General features: G+C 33.7%; 1 protein-coding gene across 5 annotated transcripts; it reads right to left on the bottom strand.

The window, feature by feature from the left end:
* Positions 1 to 4,403: 4,403 nt before the first annotated feature.
* On the bottom strand, positions 4,404 to 20,854 carry LOC138696700 (FUN14 domain-containing protein 1). Of its 5 annotated transcripts, XR_011331445.1 has the most exons (5): positions 20,540 to 20,854; positions 20,160 to 20,352; positions 19,840 to 20,035; positions 16,107 to 16,241; positions 6,270 to 6,407 (listed from the first exon to the last, which is right to left on the bottom strand). XR_011331445.1 is itself a non-coding variant. In XM_069822001.1 (4 exons), exons 2-4 carry the CDS (start codon positions 20,324 to 20,326, stop codon positions 6,222 to 6,224), a joined length of 549 nt encoding a protein of 182 aa, XP_069678102.1. In that variant the 5' UTR covers positions 20,327 to 20,352; positions 20,540 to 20,854; the 3' UTR covers positions 4,404 to 6,221. The 5 variants fall into 5 exon arrangements, 4 of the variants coding, with proteins under 4 accessions (XP_069678102.1, XP_069678104.1, XP_069678103.1 ...); XM_069822001.1 differs by lacking the exon at positions 16,107 to 16,241 and having other exon boundaries at positions 4,404 to 6,407; XM_069822003.1 differs by lacking the exon at positions 16,107 to 16,241 and having other exon boundaries at positions 4,404 to 6,407; positions 20,670 to 20,787.
* Positions 20,855 to 20,995: the final 141 nt, after the last annotated feature.

The raw sequence follows: 20,995 nt of genomic DNA, 5'->3' as shown, positions 1-20,995 counted from the left end.
AAAACTTTCCAGATTTTCTTTCAAAAGTGAAATTATATTATATAAATGGTTTTTTATAGTGGGAAGGAACGCTTGGCAATCAAGAGCCAGCATTGGTACTGATAGGAGTTTCAGAATTCAGGAGAAATTTGGAATACAGTAACAATTATAGTAAACGATTAATGTAGATTTGAAATGTGAGAATTGCCACTTGAAAAATTAGAAATAAGGAGCAAGTGCTTCAAAGAAAGGAAAGGATGGGGATAAACTTGTTTAATTTCCTCCATACATTTTAAATTTAATTTGTATTTATTATACCAAGTGTGTCAAATTCATTTGGGCCATGAGCCACATTGTACCTCTCGTGGACTGCATTCAACCTATAGCTTTTGCCTTTACTAAGCATAAAAATGTTTCTTAATGGCTGAATTGTTATTGATTCATTCTTTTGTTTCTTCATGGATGCAGGATGGGCCACAAAATAAAACGTGAAGGGCTGCCAGTTTGACATACCTGAAATCTTTCAGATTAAGTGTACAGAAAAATCGCATGTTACTGAATAGACATGTATCAGAACTATCAGATTTTGGAATGTAATAATACTTGCACTTGAAGTGATTTTTGGATCCCAATGACATTTTTATTATGATTATCTTTGTACATTTTCGAAATGAAAACATCTTAGTTTAAAAATTAAGAATAACATAGAGACATGTGCTTTTTTAAAGATGGGTAGAGTTCCACACTTTAACCTATGTCTCAATTCAATGACTCTTCGGTTTATTGCTACTAGAAATCTCTTATATCTTAAAGCAAGAAACCAATATTTGATATAAAAATACTGAAAACATTACAACTAGTTCAGCAACTGATATGAATCCCAGACTCTTTTCCTCGTCTGTGGAGCACTTACTGAAGAATCAATGGCAGAAGAGTTGCTTGTAGAGTATGGTACTTAAAAACTTGCTTTCTTTTCAAGGATAATGACAAAAACAAGATTCTACTAAATATGGCAACAGACTATAGAGACCTAATTGCAGATATTTATGTAGTTTTCATGTGTTTCTATGTAAACTAAATAAAATTAATATTTCTAAAAAAAAAAATAGTTATGTGAACAGTCACAAATAATTATTTTGTTCTTCCTGAAATGATAATTTAATATCAATTAATTTTCATTATTTACAAACTTATACTATTTTGGTGCATTCATGATTATAGTAAAAAAAAAATGTTATTCTTTCTTCCACTTCATGCAATGTAGTTTTATGACTGTGATAGGTATATGTTGGGAAGGTATTGTAGCAAAGAAGACACACAGATATTCAAAATAAAGAGTGCGGCAAAACATCCTCCCTAATTTAACGTTTAAATAAAAAACGGACCAAAATAAGGAAACTGTATTAATATGAATGGTATATAAACAGTGGGAAATTTAGGTTTACATGCGTTGCCATAGCGATATCAACTGACATGCGCAAAACAACAAGAATTGAATAGGAAACTTTATTAATATGAATGGTATCTTAACAATGGGAATTTTTCATTTTTTGAATAACGTGTCTCTCAAGTGGTGTTCTTCACTATCAATTTATTGTTGAATGCGACTTCGGAAATACTGCATCACTCTAACTAGCATTTCTTGAGGAATAAGACCAATTTCTTCCTGTATTGCATTTCTTAGGTCTGGCAAAGACTTCGGCCGATGTTTGAACACCTCAGCCTTAAGATGTCCCCATAGAAAAAAATCGCAGGGTGCAAGATCTGGTAATCATGCTGGCCAGGAGGCGTCGCCACGTGAAGAAATTAAGCGTCCGGGAAACATCTGTCTCAGGACTTGGAGAGGAATCTGAGCTGTGTGAGAGGTGGCTCCGTCCTGCTGAAACCATACCTAGTCAATCTGCAGCGCATTGAGTCTTGGTGCCAAAGAATTGTTGATCATAAAAGAGTACCGCTGAGAGTTCACTGTCACAGTAGCACCAGCCTCTTCAAAAAAGTGACCAAGTTTCCTGACTCTTTCAACCGCGCACCATACAGTAACACGGTCATTATGTAGAGGTTTTTCATGAAGTTCACGAGGGTTCTGTCCACTCCAATATCGGAAATTTTGATGATTCACGCATGTAAACCTAAATTTCCCACTGTTTAGATACCATTCATATTAATACAGTTTCCTTATTTTGATCCATATGTTTTTTATTTAAATTTTAAATTAGGGAGGATGTTTTGCCGCATCCTTTATAATAGGTCAAATATTTGTTTACTATTGTAATATTGCACTATGCTCACGTATATCAGTTTAACCATTATGATTCTGATAATTATCTCAAGATTTTTACGGAATTACACGTTTCTTGGAGTGTTTATTTGAGAAAACTGCCAATGGTGGGATAACTCTGTTCATTTTGGAGGGAGCTCTATAGCATAGATTCAAAGATAGAGCTGCACAGAGTGTGAACTCTATACTTGGTCCAGCGAAAAAATAGTCATGTAAACCACAGAACATCAATAATACTTAACTTACATCCATACAAGTTTACAGTGGTTCATGAATTAAAAGAGTCTGATCATGAAAAGAGAGTGCTATTCTGTGGTGCTATATCAGAGATTCATCGATTGGCACAGACTTGAAGTTTTAAACAGAACTTTTTATAAGGGATGAGGTATGGTTTAAACGCTCTGGTTACATAGATTCTCAAAATTCATGTATTTTGTCATCAGACAATAAATTAATCGAGAAACATTAGGTTGCAAACCATAGAACACCAATCTGTTCACTTGACAACAAACAAAAGAGTCACTGCCAACCTTTCCCAAGGTAAGTACGTGGTCAGATCGTGGTGCTAACCATACTACCTCATTTTAGTAGTTTGCCCTCTCAACAAGCATGGGGATACAAAATATACACCGTAAGAAATAAGATATTTCGTGAATTCCATAAAAGATAGAACAGAATTATCATAACAGTTATCTAACACATTCTATATGCCATCCAGAATTTGATAACGAGTTTGGTGGTAGCAATGATGATAATTACTGATTACAGTCATTGCTATATTATCTCTTGTAAGCTGAGAGAAAATTTCTAAATTAAATATGTTAGACCTTTCATTTTTTTCTTTTCACTGCCTGTTGTGGTATAAAGAAATGGAATTATCATGTATAATGTTATTGTGATATTTGGTGACGACTTCCTCCCCTCCAGGAAAAGGTGGCGTCGAAGGACATACAAGAATATGCCTCTGCCGGGTTTAATTGTGTGTTCGATATGGACAGTTAAAATACAAAATAATACAGACAACATAGCTTTAAAATTGGATTATTAAATATTTATTATAGAAATAATTCAATACATGTAATGAAGGCTTTATTTTCAAGTTGTTTCGAAGAGAAATGTTACATTTTAGTAAATTTAAATTAATTGTCATATCTCAGTGTAATACGGAATTAATCTCATTTTCAAAAGTATGAAAATTTTAAGTAATATTAAGGAAAGGCATGTTGGCTTCACAGAATGCCTCTCACCAATTACATAGTATCCAAGCTTGTAATCGATTTAATTCACATTTCCACTTAGAAACTTGTGTGACCATATACAATATTCGTAACAAGACAACATACAATATCTACTCTATATACAATGAGTATACTAGAAGTATGGAAGCTGGCAATCACAATCGTATCACAATCGTGACCTCACAATGAAAATGTATTGTCGAGACTAAGTGCTACAGTAACGAATTAACTTCAAGTCTTGCCTCCCCCTCCCCCCACGCAGGATATGGTAACCAAGAATTTTTCACTTCCAGCACAAGTTGAAATATTAATCAAACTTAGAGTGACCAGATAACAAGACGAGTGGTAGCTTCCTTTTAAAAATTAAAAATTGCCATTGCATATGTGAATTAATAATAGATAATTTAAGAATATACGGCCCCAAGGTTCACTCAGCCTTCTATAAAATTGAGTACTGGGTCTTTCCCGGGGGTAAAAGTCGGTCAGAGCGTGGTGCCGACCACACCACCTCATTCTAGTGCCGAGGTCATGGAAAGCATGGGGCTCTACCTCCATGCCCCCCAAGTGCCTTCATGGCATGTTACGGGGATACCTTTACCTTTACCTTTTTTAAATCTTTAAATACAAAATACAGAAATTTTTATAATACAATTGCGTGAAGTACGCAAAGACAAAAACTGAATTAAAAATAGACATGAGAAGGACTATGGACACAAATTGGACATCTAATCCACTTAAAAACACACACACACACACATGCATGCACACACACAACACACAAATGCACATTTTAAGTGGATAAATATGGAATAAATTTACGTAGCAACAAACTGAAAATCAGTACTTAATCTAGGTTTGTTTGACTTTACACATACATCTTTACTTCGTATATTACAACATTATATTATCCGAATTTGGAATTATGTAAACAATACTTTTTTTTATTTAAACTTTGAAATATAATTACATTCATACGATTTTGAGATAATCTATAAATGTTTCAGATACTGGTACATAATTTCCTTTTCATACAGAATTGTTTGTGTTTAATATAGGATTTGATATCTCCATGCGACATTAATTTATACCCTTACTACATCTCATGTCAGTTCTCTCACTGGTTACATTAATAGGTACTATAAATGTTGAACATTACAGATGGAACTCGCCATATCTACTGGTATAAGTAAATATATTGTATTTAAAGAAGAGTTTTCGCTTGAACAGAATGCCAAGAACATTCGTATATTGCACCAGTTTCTCACTTGAATCAATCTGGTCACTTAAAGCTAATAAAAAAAACATACTTTCACAGTTGAAATTGTTACTGTCTCAATATGACAACCATTACATATGTGATCATTGCTATAAACACTTATCTCCCAAATTTGCTTCCATTAGACTAAAGTTACTACAGTTAAACTTAATGTATCAGTCTATAGGTATCCTTTGCCAACTAAGTGAAGACTACAACACAAATTTTCATACCCAATGATCTTAATAAATCAAATATATTAGTTTTAACTGTGATTCTGCAACTATAATTTTTACAATAGTTGCGTCACTCAATGTGCAGGTGATGGGTCTGAAAATGTATTTGTATTATCTCACTGACTAGCAGCAACCTACTAATTCTATAAGTTAAGAAGAAACTACATAAAGCTAAATTATCCTGCATTTAATTTGATGTAAGTTACCCATATAAGTAGCTAACAATGCCAATGGGTAATATGAGAAGTAGTTACATGGCATCTGTGCTTCATCTGCTTCAAAGCTTTTCACAGATAATTGTTTTCAATCAAGTTGCTGAATTTTAGCAATATCTCAGTTTTTTACAAAATTGTCATTCTGCTGGATTGGTGTGTAGTACATATCACTATTAGGTAAAAATGAATCATATAATTATAATATTAAATTTAATACAGAGTAGGTTTTATCGTAATCTATATTACCAGAAATAATGTTTCTTTTTATTTCTATATAAAGTTAGGTTATATTCCTCTTTATAAAATTGCACACAATGCAATTCTTAATCTTGTTTCTGACACTGCTACCTAATAGTGATGTGTGCGTGTATGTCAGTGCCTTTTAAGCATTCTTGCCGTAAATTAAATATTAATAGCTTACATGTTTCAGTCTTTTTTATTCCCACTGTTTTATTTAATTTGCTGAGACAGAGATGACATACTTTAATATAGCCTTAATTATTTCAGTATAGTTAACTATGTAATAAGGAAAAAGTTCCAAAATTTGGAAAATTACAAATAAACATTACATCCGATTTCCGTAACTGTTCTCATAACTGAACATTATATATATTTATAATCTCATGAGAGCAGTTTTCCTCTACAAGAGATGTATGATGTAAGCTTCGTGACAAGTGGAATAGATTTCAATAATAGTAAGGTAAAGTTTTTCCTTATTAGATACATAATAAACATCCCATTCACAACAATGACATAAGTAGGGAAATGACTATTAAATTCTCCTTCACTATACAAACATTAATTTAAAAATCTATATACAGCTAAATAATTAAGACAATATCTTAACAGCATCTTCACCTTCAGTCATTACAATAAGTGGTACGTCTCAAGTGTCTCTCACTAATGTGTATAATCTTGATTAGTTCTAGTTACTTTGTTAACAAATTAGAATGGGAATCACATATACTGAGATTCAGATGGGTACTACACTGGATGCTATATAATTCGCGGGTGGTTGGTTCATTGCCCAGAAATGATACCAATTGCCACTCCAGCAGCAAATGCCGCCAGAAAAATATGGATCTCTTTGATCTGGTAAGGTTCCTCGCCATTGATGAAAGTGTGATACCAGCGTCTTACATTGCGTTCTCGCCGTTTCAGGACATCTTCTGCTTTGTCCACCTTGCGGTCGACATAGCGCTCCACCTAAAAAAACATTTCAGTTAGAACATACTGTTGTAAATTTTTGTATCTATACCTACACTTCAATATAGCATAAGTGTAACAAATTTATTTTGTATCATACATTTCCATTCACTTACACTTTAAATATATTACCAATATATATCATTAAAATCAGTATTTAAATATCGTTACATGACGAAAAAATTTTCTCGAGATGTTCAGAATGAGTAAAAAATCAAAACATCTTCACAACTATTAATTTTGCTTCCGTTGTTACGACATGTTTATGGATGCACATGATAATAGTATATGTAATGTATCCAATTGTTGAGATTTTCCCTGATACAGACAGTATTCTTTAACTCCACAGTTTCTATTAATATTTCTGAAAGTACTGTGAATCTAACAAAGTTTTATATTACCGTACAGTTAAGTTTCTTCTTTTCAAAGAATTTCAGAATAACATTCTATACCTTGTTCTCCTGAATAACACTAAATTGGGGCCTGATCTTAGTTTTAATGTAGAGGTGTCTATTTGGACTTTCACTTTGAGAGAGGAACAGAGGTTAAGGCTGTTCGAGAATAAGGTGCTTAGGAAAATATGAGAGGGATGAAGTTACAAGAGAATGGAGAAAGTTACACAATGCAGAACTGCACGCATTGTATTCTTCACCTGACATAATTAGGAACATTAAAACCAGACGTTTGAGATGGGTTATTTTACGACGCTGTATCAACATCTCAGGTTATTTAGCGTCTGAATGAAATGAAGGTGATAATGCCGGTGAAATGAGTCCGGGGTCCAGCACCGAAAGTTACCCAGCATTTGCTCGTATTGGGTTGAGGGAAAACCCCGGAAAAAAACCCGTTTGAGATGGGCAGGGCATGTAGCACGTATGGGCGAATCCAGAAATGTATATAGTGTGTTAGTTGGGAGGCCGGAGGGAAAAAGACCTTTGGGGAGGCCGAGACGTAGATGGGAGGATAATAATAAAATGGATTTCAGGGAGGTGGGATGTGATTGTAGAGACTGGATTAATCTTGCTCAGGATAGGGATCGATGGCGGGCTTATGTGAGGGTGGCAATGAACCTTTGGGTTCCTTAAAAGCTGTAAGTAGGTTACAGAGGTACCTATCGGGCAAGTTATGAAGCATCCCTAAGCACTTCAGCCCAAAGAGACTTTTTGTGTATCCATGATGGAATGAGTTGCATGCCAACTGTGCTGCCTGGCTCAGCCGGCCCTACCATCCACCACACTATGCATTCCTCACCAGCCTTCAAATCTGTATACCATATCACTAGTGATGATCTGCCATTCCTCATGGATCTATGTATGTATAGAGAGTTCCTATGTAGACTGGTTCCACTCCAACCTCTATCTAACAAAAACTGTGGCGGGTGGCAAGTGGTCATATATACCAGATACAGACAAATTCATACATGCTTCCCTATGCAGACTGATCCCACTCCACTTCATTCTGCTTAGCTTCCTCGGGACAGGCGCTCTGCACTACCGTCATTAAGCTGATGAAACATTACTACTTGGGACCAGTCTGTATAGGAAAGTGAAATAACCTTGCAGATTGAAAAGGACAATAGGGTATGCTCAAATGAATAGAAAACCTATATTACGTTTTGTGATTAAATGCATGGTTAATTAGAAAATTGAGTTGAAAGTTCCAGCATTCTGGCAACCTCACTGCTAAAAGTCTCCCTTCATATCACAATGGATGTAAGAGGTCAACGAACTCAGCAACCTTCTCTAGCTAGTAGCTACAATGTTGCAATGTGGATTGCATCGTTCAATGGTTGAAATTAGTGGTTTTTAAATTAAATTTACACCAAAACCACCCATGTTATTGAAATACAACAGGAGGGTAAATGATTCTCTATTAGATTTTCTATCGATATGGACAAAAATCACAATCCAATTCACAATAGCTATCGAATAAGAGGGTGTTAAATATTTGGGAAAAAACTTTTTTTCTGAGAAAACTATGAACTTTCCACCAGTATGGTATTACAGTTTTTTGTTGCATACAACATGAGCTATTCGCTCTAAAAATCTGCAGGGTTATTTCACTTCCACCATATACATATACATATATATATATATATATATATATATATATATATATAGTCATATCCCCGTCAGGCAACCAAGTCTAGTTTGTGAAAGTCTAACACTTATATTAACTTATTTCAGAAAAATATAATTTTGTGTAAATTTACATTTGCCACAAATAAAGATTTTAAAAAATCTTTATATACTGACATAGTTTTCCCTCTCCCAATTTTCCAACTTAAATTACTTTTTAAAAGCATTCTGTTTTTTCTTGTAATCATTTTTAAAATATAGACTAAATTTATTTCATTTAACTTTGCTGGGATTATGTTAAATAATTTTATCGTTTTGTAATTTGTAAATAGCCTTTATTCTTTTACAAATAGCCAACACTGCATTTCCGATTTCGAAATAGGAACCAAAAATATGACATGGAAAATAGAATATTAAAAAGCTATCTTAAATGCATATCATAGTAGAATGTGATTTCGTTCGAATTCATAGGTATAGTTATCAAGATTTTACTTAAATTGTTTTATGTGTTTCCTTCATTTTCTTGCAGAGAAAACAGTCAGTGAATGAGATTTCGTAACTTCATAATCTGTAATAAACACTGGTTAAATAAATACTTACATAAAGATCTGGTATTAAAATGGATACTACATTGTTTTGCATTTTTATTAAAATCTAACCAATGATCTGTGTTGTGATAGAAAAAGTCAATTCAAATTCTATTTGACAAGCTAGAATAAATATTTAATTTAATTTTTCACCTTTCCATGAAGTATACACGTGAATCTCCTGAGAATACTCCATTCTTCCTGTACCACAGCAAGTTTTTCCACCATATTTGCTTTTCATTCTTTATTCTAAATGAATTTTAAGTGTTGTGTGATCTTTTAATAATAAATGTATTCCATACAAAACTCTCAGCACTTCTACAAATCTCACGAAATTCTAATGTGTTCTAACTAAAGCATAACCGAGTATCCAGATAGATGTATAATTAAAAATCAAATGTTCTGAATACACAATTTGCTCTTACCCTTTTCTTAGCCTTCTTTAACTGCAGCATCAACATATAGAGAACAGAAGTTAATATAAATAATTGATTAAATGGCGATCTTACTCGTGTTAATTGTGTAAGCATGTGCAGCTTACAGCTGTTCGGTGCTTCTTCACACCATCCTTAGAGCCTACTAGATCTCGGCGTCATCTCGAACTTCGCTGCCTGTTGTGTGGGTGCGTTCGATTGTTATTGAAATGTGGTGTCAAATAGTGTGTGTTCTGAAATTAATCTGTGTGTTGAGAATTTGATCAGGGTGTGTTTTAGTGTGTCTGTATATTTCATATTGTTCTAGTGTGTTGAGTTTTTGGTTTTTGGGTTGTATGTGTAGGATTTCCATGTCTGTATTTATGTTATTGTATGTGTGGTTTGCATTATTTATGTGTTCGGCATATGTGGATGTATTGTGTCCTCTGGTTATTGCTTTAATGTGTTCTTTGTATCGAGTTTAGAATGATCTGCCTGTCTGTCCAATGTAGAAACTGTCGCAACTATTGCATGTGAGTTTGTATACACCTATGTGGTTGTATTTATTTGTTTGTGTGTTGAGATGTCTTTGTAGTGTGTTTTCTGTTCTGTATGCTATGTTCTTGTAATGCTTACACAATTAACACGAGTAAGATCGCCATTTAATCAATTATTTATATTCAAGTGTTAAAAGCAGTGTACGAAAGATTCAACATGGAGAAGTTAATACTGTAATAGTTCGTAATTGTGAAGTTTAAAGGTTATTTTAATCCTTTTAACTTCACAAATTGAGATAACACCAATACAAATATAATTCTAATTCTACACTTCTGCTATATTTATTTACATACTGAAATATACTACTTCCTTTATCTTTACATAAAATATAAAACGAAAATTTTGATGCTGCAAAAATAGTTTTTTTTTTTTTTTTTTTGGCATGCTACCTGTGTACAACGATTTCTTTGAAACTAGTAACATATTTTGTTCATATTCAATATCTGCGAGTCAAATCTCTAGAAAAAAATGCACTTGAAATACTGGTGTCTTAGTCTCACGTGGGCTGTGCACAGGTTTCTCGGTACCAGCTGGTTCCTAATGCAAGAAGATTTTTTATTTTGCTAGGTTATTTTACGACGCTTTATCAACATCTCAGGTTATTTAGTGTCTGAATGAGATGAAGGTGATAATGCCAGTGAAATGAGTCCGGGGTCCAGCACCGAAAGTTACCAAGCATTTGCTCACATTGGGTTGAGGGAAAACCCCGGAAAAAACCTCAACCAGGTAACTTGCCCTGACCGGGAATCGAACCCAGGCCACCCGGTTTCGCGGCTAGACGCGCTAACTGTTACTCCACAGGTGTGGACTGCAAGAAGATCAAACTACATCACACACATGTGATATGTTCTCAGTCTGAGTCTCTCAACAGTTGTAACAAGACTTGTGTATATTCTGAGTGCAGTATTTCTTTAAAAAATGTATACTATGGCTGAGTTTAGTTTTTCTTATCATGTGTTCAAATACAATTTTTACATAATGATGTAAAGAATCCATCAGTCGAGTTCAAAGACATTAGCAAAAAGATTTCTTGATGTGAAGCTCAAACTCGTGAAACAATTACTAATAAATTAATATGTAAAATTCAGCAGACAAAAATCATTACATTACAGACGAGAAGCACAGGAAGATAAGACGGGTTTTAACAGAAGAAACGTTGTTGACATTGGTTATCACTTCAAAAAATTCCCTAAAAATACATTAGGCAGCTTTCTCAACAATCGGGAATTTCTCGCCTTTCACGCAGACAACTAAAAAGCTGTTGAAAATTAAACCGTATAAAATCCATGTGTGTTCAGAGCTGCAATCAGGTGATCCTAGACAAAGGAGTACACTTTGTGAGTTATGAATAACGTACATGATGGAGAAACAGGCCAGTAGTCCACCACTGTGGGGTAACGGTTAGCATGCCTGACCATGAAATGAGTGGGCCCGGGTTCAAATTCTGGTTGGGACAAGTTTCCTAGTTGAGGTTTTTCCGGGGTTTTCCATCAATCCATTAAGACCAAATGCTGAGTAACTTTTGGCGCTGAACCCTGTACTCATTTCACTGGCATTATCACCATCTCATTCAGATGCTAGATGAACATAGCAGTTGATAAAGCATCGTAAAATAACCGATTATGAAAAAATAGGCCAGTAGATTATTTTCTTTTCTGATGCTTTTTTTTAGTTGGTTATTTAATGACGCTATATCTACTAAATTATTTAGCGTCAATGGGTTTGGTGATAGTGAGATGAGGCCGAGGACTCGCCACGGAGTAACTGACAATCGCCTTAGGGTTGAGAAAACCCTCGGAAAAAACTCAACCAGGTAATCAGCCCATGTGGGAATAGAACCCACACCTGATGCAACTCTGGATCAGCAGACAAGCACCTTAGCCGACTGAGCTACTCTGGTGGTCTGATGAGGCTTAATTCCAACCCCACGGCTAAGTAAATTCACAAAATTACCAGTACTGATTCACCGAAAAATCTGACATAATCCAAGGGGTTCCTCTGCATGACCAGAAAGGTGGTGTATGGTGTGCAATGTGTGGAAAGAACTGTTGGACCACCTTTTTTGAAGAAAAAGTTGATGTTGATAGGTATTTGGATCTGATTTTACACCCCTTGTTGACTGAGATGGAAGAAATTACGCATTATTTAAAGAGGATTCCATCATCACTCATACATGAATTAATACATAGTTCCAGGTCAGAGTCATTAGAGTTAATCTGTAGCTTCCTTGATCCCCTGACCTGACACCCTGTGAGTTTTATCTTGGGTGTTCATTGAAAGATAAAGTGTACAGGACAAACTCAAGCATAATATCCATCAGGAGATTGCCTCTATTTCTCCACGGGAACTTGAAGAGTGACTGAGAACATGTTACCAGGTGCCAAAAATGTAGAGAAAAATTATGGTAGGCAGTTTCAGAATGTTTATGGTTAAATTGGGTGTATACATATTACTAACGTAACATCAGTAGTCCCTGTGGCTGATAGATATACTGTTGCTACACTTTAAAATCACCACTTAGGCAGACCACATTAGATTTAACACTTTAACTAAAACATGAATGGGGCTTTATTTTGAAATGAGAAACACAGAAGGTTGTTCACTAAAAATTGGTTTACATGATTTTTCTTCTTTTACGTGAAAATAATATGATTTAAACCATATATTGCTAAAAATTATTTTGCAGAAATTAAAAAAATGTTACCTATCTAGAAATTACAACAAGCAGAGGCATATTACAAATTCAGAAAGTGTTTTAATGGTTGCATTCGAGTATACATGCTATCAGTAAGAAGATAAGCTACAAATGTTATGAAGATCTTTTAAGATACAGCCTCTTTGCACTCACTCGTTAGGCACAATACTATTTTACAACTTTCTCTTCCACAATTTAAATGGAAAAATGTGTTTTTTTTTTCATAGATCTATTGTTGGTTACGGTACTTGTGAAAGAAGATATAAAAATGTCATTACAAATTACTAGGAATTTTATACCAATTTAGAACTGATCGCAATATACAAACAGCTATTTGTGAATTGTGTAAAATTAATTATATATACAGTATTTACTCAAACCAAATTATTTATAAATGTCTTTTGCTTTTTTATATTATAAAAAGGAATACACAAAGTGCAGCGAAAGAGACTTTACCCTGGTAATGTGCTCACTAGCTCCCTCACTCACTACTGGAAACTGATAAGTAGAGCCTGGATTCTTATGTAATTACATATTGCATTCCTTTACTTGTAGACTACTGAAAATGACAAATGTCGGCGATTTGTGGTTCTGATATGGTTATAGTTCAGTTTCATTTTACATATTCTTAGCAATATTACATATTTTAGATATTATGTAAAGAATGTAACATTTTTGTATATATCTAGGCAATTATTGAGTTTTCAATTTTTTATTATATTCGTTTTATTTTTCACAGTAAATTATTGATTTTTTTTCATATATATCTGGACATATATCTTAACATCCCTGTCCCATTACTCCGCCTGGAGGGTCGTCTTTTGTTCTCACTATAGAAAATACTTCAATTTCTAAAGATGGCTTAAGAGAATAGTTCTTTCATAAATAAAAAAACAAACATAAAACTAGGGATTCCGACTCTTTGTCTGTAAAACATAGTAGTTCGGAGTGCCTGAACTCCATACATTTGCACTAATGCTTTCTCAGAATCTGGGATGGTCAGGTGCGCCAGTCATTTAACTATGTTATAAATTGAAAGTAGGTTATTAGCAAGGGGTTTGGTCGGGTGTTAGGTAAATCAAAATACCATTATGTAAATCTCATCATCACATTGAACACCATAAAAATCTTAAATCGTAGTCCGAAATACAACTAATAATATGATAAAGAACTGAATTGTTACGAAATGCGTACAACATATGAGAAGGAGCCAGTACCTATGCACCTGTTTCATGACTCCATTTTATTTTTTGAAAGTCAAAGTATCCAAATACTAAACACTAAGAGATACTGATCCCTAATTTTACTTTCTCTCCACATTTTTATACATGCAGTAGTTTGTGTCCAAAAGAGAAGAACATTTGTTTAAATGTTTAATCTGTTTGTTTACAATGTTCATTTTATTTTGTTATTTTTTCTGTTCTTAATCTCATTTTTTTTTTGTTCATTTCCTATGTTTCTCTCTTTTGTGATCTTTCCTGTTCTCTTTCTTTAATTTCACTTTTTCTTTATGTTTGAGCTATGCTTTGTTTAAAAAGAGGCAGTCCCACAGTTGGGAAAGCTGAAAGTGTTCATTTCAGAATAAACTGCGAATACACGGAGGGCATTACATACAGCTGACATGAAGAGACATATCTCAAGAACTGAAACAAACTTCAAATATGTAACATATGTAACTCCATTTTTACTAAAGTCAATCAGTATATCTTTATAACGCATTCTGAAATGATGTGTAGTCAGTTACTTGATCCATTTATCCCCCATTTCCAACAACACAAAAACCTTTATCCATGTTGTATACATATTTAAAAAACTGAAAATGTTGCATACATGAAAGAACTATTAAAAATTCGTGTACAAAAATGTTATAAAACTAAATTGCAGGCCATTTATGTTTTATTTATTACTAATGATTTCTGGGACTATACTTTGTATTAAACTATGAATACAGCATACAGAAAAGACTTTGAATGATCCCTAGAAGTAAATCCAAACTGTGATTAAAATAGGAAAAGAAATGCTGTACTACTGATACTTCATTTTTAAAAGTTTGGGAATTACTTTTATAACAAATTCTCTATGTAAGACGACTGAAAATTAAGAAATTTAATGTACGAAAATTTCTTCCCAAGAGCTTTTCGAATGCAATACAGCAAGAACAAATATGTCTATTCATTAGCAACAATTATCAGAGCTTTCTAATTAAGTAATTGTGCAGACTATGTACTAATGAAATAATACATAAAAGCATAAAATTCAGCAAAGTAATAAAAAACAAACACGAAAGAACATCACAGATGTTCGATAATGCCATCTACTAAGACAATCTCATAATTCAGTTTAAAGATATAACATGGGTCAATTCACACAAGATAGAGCATTTCTATACAACTATACCCCTTTCATGCAACTTAGTTCATGAAGGTCGCTGCTTTTTTAGCTGCCCAGAACAACATGAGTCACTTAAACTTAAGCAACATTGTCTAGTTGTCATGTTACAACTCAGTCACTGTTAGTTATGGTAAGTTAAATATTATATGCACCCAGACAAATTATTGTAGCCATGAAGAAGGTCGCGTGAAAAGTATTATAAATATTTCAGTTTCAGGTTGAGCAATGGATAAGGGTGTAAGTGGACCATAATTGCAGCTAGAGACAACTGAAAGTGTCAAGTCCATAAGTCCATGTATAGAAAAAAACTAAAAGATACACCAACATGTCTCTTCATGATGAATTCTTTAAAGTTAAGATTAGTAATGAAATATACTGTATATGTCTTATAATAGCACCAGAGTCCGTGTAGTCATGTGATGTATCATAGAAATTGCTTTCTTCAGTCAGTATATGTTTAAAGACATTGTACACACATGTAACACATGCTTAGTTAAAAAAAAAATTATTAAACCACGACAAAAAGCACTTATAACTGGTATACTTCCCAGACTGCACTGTATTAAAGTAAACATCAAGCAAACAAAGGGAAACATTCAATAAACAAAACACAGCAAATAGATGTCTTTATTTGCATTCTTTACCACAATGCACTGTTAATTACTACACACCAAGCAAAGGAAATGTGATGGGAAGAAATAAATCAAAGGAACAAGTGGGGTGCATTACACCAATTGTTTTATTTGTACATTCTTTACCATATTTCTTATGCTTAAATGTTGGTGGGATTAAATTTGTGTAAAAACAAATTAATTTTTGCGATCTTCCAAACGATCATCAATCTAGTCTAACTAGAATACAGACTATTAATGTATAACTTTAGTGTACAAAGACTGCTTTCCATAGCCGGAAGCAATGCTTGAAATTACATATCTTTATTGGCTTAGTCTGGAAGACAATTTTAACGAGAGTCTTACCTAATCTAGGGATAAAAGGAAAACATCTAACAGAAGACCACTATTAGTAACGATTTAGGACGAGGCCAGGCCCAAGAAAAACCCCCCTACAAACCCAGCAGCGGCGTAAGTATTCTTGCGGGCAAAATCGCCCACCTGCAACAACCAAACAGAATGCAAGCAAAGGGAGTCAGAACCAGAAGACAACACCAGTGTGTTCATAAATTATCAATACCAGACCTGCTTATTCTGTATGAATGAATGTTAGTGTTCCCAAGACAAAGAATTTCCATTAGAAGTTTCTTTCATATGGAAAAACAGATAATTTCACTTGATATATTGTATATACTAAATCTCAATTTCTAGCAAAAGAAAAAAAAAATGGAAAGTGAAAATATTACGCCATTAAGCATTAGGTCTTGTATTGTTAATTTATAAGAGATCATTCAATAAAATTAAATTTAGATAATACAATATTTGTGACTACTGTAGCAGGAAATTCTAGAGTCTGAAGAGATAACATCCAATATTTTGTTTAATTTCAAGAGTGCTCTTTGGGAGAGATGATTAATTATAAGGAAATTACAATGCACAAAAAGCAAAAAGGAACAACAACAATCACTATCTCCATTGAAGCAACACACCAGACCGAAATTTTTATAATTACACATTTCATAAGATATTAGCATTCATGCAGTGTCCCCATTAATACGACTGCATTACACACATCCAGTTCTGTGTGATAAAATCTATGTCCGTAATATATGAAGAAATTCCAGATTCAACGACTGAACCACAAGTGTGTACACATTCTGGCCACTGTACAGTTTATGAATTTTGACATGAGATATGTTTTTAAAGTTTTTCTTAGATAAAAAGTTCTATCCGATTTGAATTGTTTAAAAGAAATTAAAATAAGCAAATATCACATTTCAAGCATCTAACATTGAAGTTGGACCAACTGTATAACCTTGTTCGTCTCACTTTATACCGTAAGGGTGAAATCTAATTATTTTCTCACCATTAGCCTACTACTTACATAATTATGCTAATGGATTATAGTGATTTTGTAGTTGTCAGATTGAATTTTCTTTTGCAAACTCTGTTTCGAATTTCGATACTGACAAATACTACAACTGGCAGTTACTTTTTAACTGTTATGTTGAGAGCATCATTTGTCTTGGTTGAGATCTACCATGACTGAGAACAGGCTAGATGATCTTTGTATACTGAATGTAGGCCTACACAGAGACCTAATCATCAATAATAAAACAGCTTACCATGAATTCTGTCAAAAAGTTGCAGAGTGATATAGATTGAAAAAGAGAAGTAGCTTAGTGAATTATAATGAATAATGATTTCTTATTAAAGTCACAGTTGTTTCAAAGTCTAGATTACATCAATAAAGTTCTTAGAGAAAAAGAGAGGACTGCATTTGTAACATAGCTAATTCATTTTTATTATATGTGAATACAATTACTATTAGTATATTGCCTAATGAACAATATGTTCAGCAACTTCTAATACATATTTCTTGTATTACCAATTCATAACCTGTTTGTATATAAATTAATAAAATTAATGTTCAGTAAATTTAGAATATGTTCCATGCCGTGGCATCGTGGTTTAATAAACCATGCCTGCATTTATTGAATGAGCACTGGTTCGAATCCTCATGGAAAGGAATTTTAGCCAGTGTATGGTATCGGTGACCACCCAGCATCATGATGAATTTGGAGAGCTATGCCAGGTAGCGAAATCCAGTTTGAAAAACCAGTAATAATGACTGGGAGGATCATCATGCTCACCACATGTTACCCCTGTACTTGTTGGATGATTGTTCACCTCTGCTGAGGCATTTGGACGTGAAGCCAGTAGTCGGCTAGTCATGGACTGCCATGACATAGATTACAAATTTAGAATACACATTTAGATTCTGTCTCATTTCGTGACATTAATAATTAAAAAACTATGCCCACAGGTTTTCCAGTTAATGGACAATGTTTAAACAATGGATAGTTATTGTTATATGCAATTTTGCAGTAATTGTTACTCTTTGTTGACTCTGTGTAATATCAGGAACGGTTATAATTTCATGTATAACATGAAAACAGTTAGGTTCAACCCAATGGGAAAATCCAGCAAGTATCTGCTTATCACACGTGAGGTTCAATATGCTATCCCAAGTCACCACACAGATATGATAACGCAGTTACATGTATGAACGAGATGAAATTTTTACATTTGGTGGCTTATCATGCACACAATTTAAATCCATGTTGAATCTTTCGTACATTACTTTTAACATTTGAATATAAATAATTGATTAAATGGCGATCTTACTCGTGTTAATTGTGTAAGCCGCACATGCTTACACAATTAACACGAGTAAGATCGCCATTTAATCAATTATTCACAATTTAAACTTTGTATAAAGCATTTTTCAACAAAGTTTAAAATCGTTTATTGCATAACAACTTCGAGTAGGATTAAGAAGGAAATAGCTATAAAAAAAGCAGTACGGCACTAAAATTAAACTCTCTCAAAACATGATTTATATTTAACTACATATTACATGCACGCAACATAATATGGGTTGTTCTCCTCAAAATATTACATTTTGAACTAGGCCTATGTCAAAAAAAGAAAATGACAAAATCTGCCTGTTTATATCGAACATTGTATATGTACGCTTCATGTCAACAATTACATTAGTGTACTGTGGACCTCACAATTTGTTTATATCAAACATTATTTTACTTCTACTATACTCACTACAATCTTGTGCTTTTGACGGATACTATTTAGCATACCATTAATTACTCTGTCTGTAATAGCGCACGCATGAAACATTAGACTTTTAGAGAATAAGAAAATATTATGGTGAATATTCATATTAATATTAACTATTAATTACCGTTTTAAATGTGGTATTTTAAATAATATAGATCAAATAGATTTAAAAATTTTAAACTCCCTCATTCTCGAACTTCGTATTCGATAGGTGGGCCTACGGTACATTGGATTATTAAATTCAATCAGCAATTATCTACGGAGAAGAGCTTCTCAAATAAAATGATATTAAAACAATCATTAAATGTTATGCACATCACCGCCACTTTGTAGTAATGCCAGATTGAATTTTTGGTGCAGGAAAAAAATAATTTTTTACAAAAACTCTTAAAAAAATGCAAGTAGTTCCCCTGAACCAAAATTACAATATATTGTTGCTACGAAATGGGTGGGGTGAATGTTCTCGTAAAAGAAGAGTTTTTCCTAGACCAAAAAATACCGGGCGATTCAGTAAAAGCTTGCAAAAATTAAACATGAAATAGATGCCCTACTGAACATTTTGAGATAAGAGAACTTGGGGTCTGGGAAGCCTGATTAAAGTGGTATTGCTCCACTGTACTGCACGTACTGTGATTAACTCTTCGAATAGTATGAAAAGTCTGTTGTTGACGGTTGACTCACACCATGTTTTGTCATGTGGCAATGTAAATACGACAGCTACACAGAACCACCTTGTGAACGATAGGTTAACAAAACATGGATTGCCAACATGCGAATAACAAATGTTGTAAATAAGAATTATGTTCATACGAATTTGCCTTTCTCTAGTAGCGCTCTTGTACAGAATTACCATGTAATAGAAATTAAATTGAATTTGAGTGTATGCTATGGCAAAAAGAAATTTCGAAGAGAAGGACCCATAATATCTGAAAATAAGATTAATGTCAAGTAAATTCCACACCTTTTCCATCCACTTTGGGCCTTGACCAGTAGCCTTTTCTTCCACTTTGTCTGCAACCTTATCAATCTTCTTGTAAACTTTGTCCCAGTTCACATTAATATATCCTTGGTGGTTTGCAACTTGTAAGAGAATGATGCCTCCTCCAACAGCAATTGCAGCAACTTTTCCAACTTTCATAGTAATGAAACCTGTGCACCTGGAGAAAGTAACAATTCAACGTCAAATTGTGGTCTTCTCCTCACAATCTCGTTACTAAATAATACTCATTATTTTACAAAAGCCAAAATCATAATATTTAGGTTATGTTGAATGACATTTACCATCCGGATATGCTTCCAATTACAAGCTGTTTCGTTGCAGAAGATTTCCCTACATCTCCCAGAACTCTGTCAATGAACCCCTTCGTTTCTTTCGCTACTTCATCTATACTTATTAATTCATTTTCTTCCTCTTCTTTGTTAGATTTTCTGACTGCTGGCGACGCCATTATTCTCGTCTCGTTGAAGTAACGTTCTGAAATAAATTTAGAAATTACATAAAGTGACTCCCATGTCACGTGCTTGAATACTGCACTACCTATTTTCAAAACGTACTAGAATGACACGCCCAAGTTCTAAAATTAACAACTGATGGATTGTTTTCGGCTTCTGTGACAGATTGACAACGTATTTTAATATCGTTGAATTCTAATGGAACTTGCCTTCTTAACGTGCTATAGATAATTCACAAATGCATCATTAAATCGAAGTAACTTCGTGTGCGTATTAACAGAAGTTTCTCTCACTACAAGCAAAAATAATATATACTTTTTTAACGGATATCACCTATACCTCGATTCCGCACCTATACAACAGCTGATTGTTCTACAATGCACTCGTACACTTCAACTTTGAAACTTCGTACTTCAATCTTGAACTGTGACGAGGGGTCATTTGAGACCTATAGGACTTCCGAAACCAACGTCGAATGACCTTCGAATTTCCATTGTTTTATGTTTTTAATGCGAAGAAATACAGTTCTTTCTCAGACATGTTCTTAAAGATGTTAATTTACAAAACTATTAAGAATTCTTGTGTAGTAATATTAATAAATGTGGCATTTGAAAGATTAATTAAATATCCAGAAGGCATTTAAAATCCTATTTCCGAACTCCCCT

The sequence above is a fragment of the Periplaneta americana genome, chromosome 3, assembly GCF_040183065.1.
Source record: "Periplaneta americana isolate PAMFEO1 chromosome 3, P.americana_PAMFEO1_priV1, whole genome shotgun sequence".
NCBI lineage: Eukaryota > Metazoa > Arthropoda > Insecta > Blattodea > Blattidae > Periplaneta > Periplaneta americana.
Note: the sequence above shows the minus strand (reverse complement) of the source record. Positions and strands in the feature narration are given on the sequence as shown.

What these genes read in the sequence shown, in the direction of transcription:
- LOC138696700 (XM_069822001.1), bottom strand. Translation starts at nt 20,326, where the DNA reads ATGGCGTCGCCAGCAGTCAGAAAATCTAACAAAGAAGAGGAAGAAAAT. An exon ending in ATTGGAAGCATATCCGGATG is followed by an intron (nt 20,036 to 20,159) that starts GTAAATGTCATT and finishes TACTTTCTCCAG; the next exon opens with GTGCACAGGTTTCATTACTA. An exon ending in GCCCAAAGTGGATGGAAAAG is followed by an intron (nt 6,408 to 19,839) that starts GTGTGGAATTTA and finishes ATGTTTTTTTAG; the next exon opens with GTGGAGCGCTATGTCGACCG.